The following is a 1,463-nucleotide window of genomic DNA, read 5'->3' on the forward strand; positions in this document are numbered from 1 at the left end:
GCGCGCGGCGGCGCGGCGGCCGCGGCGCTCGCGGCCGCGTGCCCCTGCGGCGCCTTCCTCGAGGCCCTCGGCGGCGAGGCGCCGCTCTCGGCCGCCGTCGCGCGCGGCGACGCGGCCGCCGCGCGCGCCGCGGCGCTCGCGGCGTTCGACGCCGTCGCCGCCGCGTTCGACGAGCTCGCGAGCTACCGCTTCCTCGAGCTCCTCCGGTCGCGGCGCCAGCGCGAGGACCACGTCCTCGCGTCGCTCGCGCGCGTCGTCGCGCTCACGTGCACGCACGCGGCCGCCGCGCGGCGGCGGCTCCTCGCGCTGGGCTTCGACTACGAGACGGTCGTCTTCGAGGAGGCGGCGCAGATCACGGACGCGGAGAGCCTCGTGCCCCTGGCGCTCCAGCGCGGCAACGCGCTCCGCCGCGTCGTCCTCGTCGGCGACGACGGCCAGCTGCCGCCCGTCGTCTCGGAGCGCGCGCTCGTAGCCGCGGGCCTCGGCGCGTCGCTCTTCTCGCGGCTCCGGCGCCTCGGCGCGCGCTGCGTCGTCCTCGACGCGCAGGGCCGCTGCCGCCCGGAGATCGCCGACGTCTTCCGCTGGCGCTACGGCGGCGCCGCGGGCCTCGGCGACCTCCCGGGCGTCGCGCACGGCGGCGCGTTCGCCTTCGCGAACCCGGGCTTCGCGCACGCGTGCCAGTTCGTCGACGTCGCGCGCGGCCGCGAGGCCGCGCCGACGCCCCACTTCTACCAGAACCTCGCGGAGGCCGAGTACGTCGTCGCCGTCTACGCGTACATGCGGCTCCTCGGCTACCCGCGCGAGCGCGTCGCGGTCCTCGCGGCCTACAACGGCCAGCGGGCGCTGCTCGCGGACGCGCTCGCCGCGCGCTGCGGCGGCGACGCGCGCCTCGGCATGCCCGGCGCGGTCGAGACGGTCGACAAGTACCAGGGCCGCGAGGCCGACTACGTGCTCCTGAGCCTCACGCGCACGCGGACGCCGGGCCACCTCGCCGACCCGCGCCGCTTCGTCGTCGCGACGAGCCGCGCGCGCCTCGGCCTCTACGTCTTCGGCCACCTGCCGACGTTCCGCGGCTGCGCGGCCGTCGCGCCCGCCGTCGAAAAGCTCCTCGAGGGCCGGGGGCCCAAGCTCGAGCTCGCCTTCGGCGACAAGGCCTTCTCGCGCGCGGGCCCGCGCGGCGACCGCGGCGCCGGGGGGGGGCGGACCGCGCGGCTCTCGGCCGCGGCGCGCGCGCGCCGGCCGACGCGCGCGCGAGAGCCGCGGCGGCGCGTCGGGGGCTCGCCCCGCGATCGCGCGCCGGCGCGCGCGGCGACGCGGCGCCGTCTCCCCCCGCGCAGGCGCGGACCGGCCCGCGGGCGCCGCGCCGGCGCGCGTCGTCGCCGTCGAGGACGTCGCCGAGATGGGCGCCGTCGTCCCCGAGCTTTCGGCGCAGTAGACACGGCGCGCGACGAGGCGACACCCGC

The 1,463-nt window shown here is 80.0% G+C and overlaps 1 protein-coding gene across 1 annotated transcript; it reads left to right on the plus strand.

The window, feature by feature from the left end:
• Positions 1 to 219: 219 nt before the first annotated feature.
• On the plus strand, positions 220 to 1,107 carry AURANDRAFT_5303 (hypothetical protein; the record flags this gene model as incomplete). The annotated part of the gene is made up of 1 exon (XM_009044489.1): positions 220 to 1,107. A coding segment is annotated over one exon (888 nt), but the record flags the coding sequence as incomplete, so codon positions are not given.
• Positions 1,108 to 1,463: the final 356 nt, after the last annotated feature.

This window comes from Aureococcus anophagefferens, assembly GCF_000186865.1.
Source record: "Aureococcus anophagefferens unplaced genomic scaffold AURANscaffold_351, whole genome shotgun sequence".
NCBI lineage: Eukaryota > Pelagophyceae > Pelagomonadales > Pelagomonadaceae > Aureococcus > Aureococcus anophagefferens.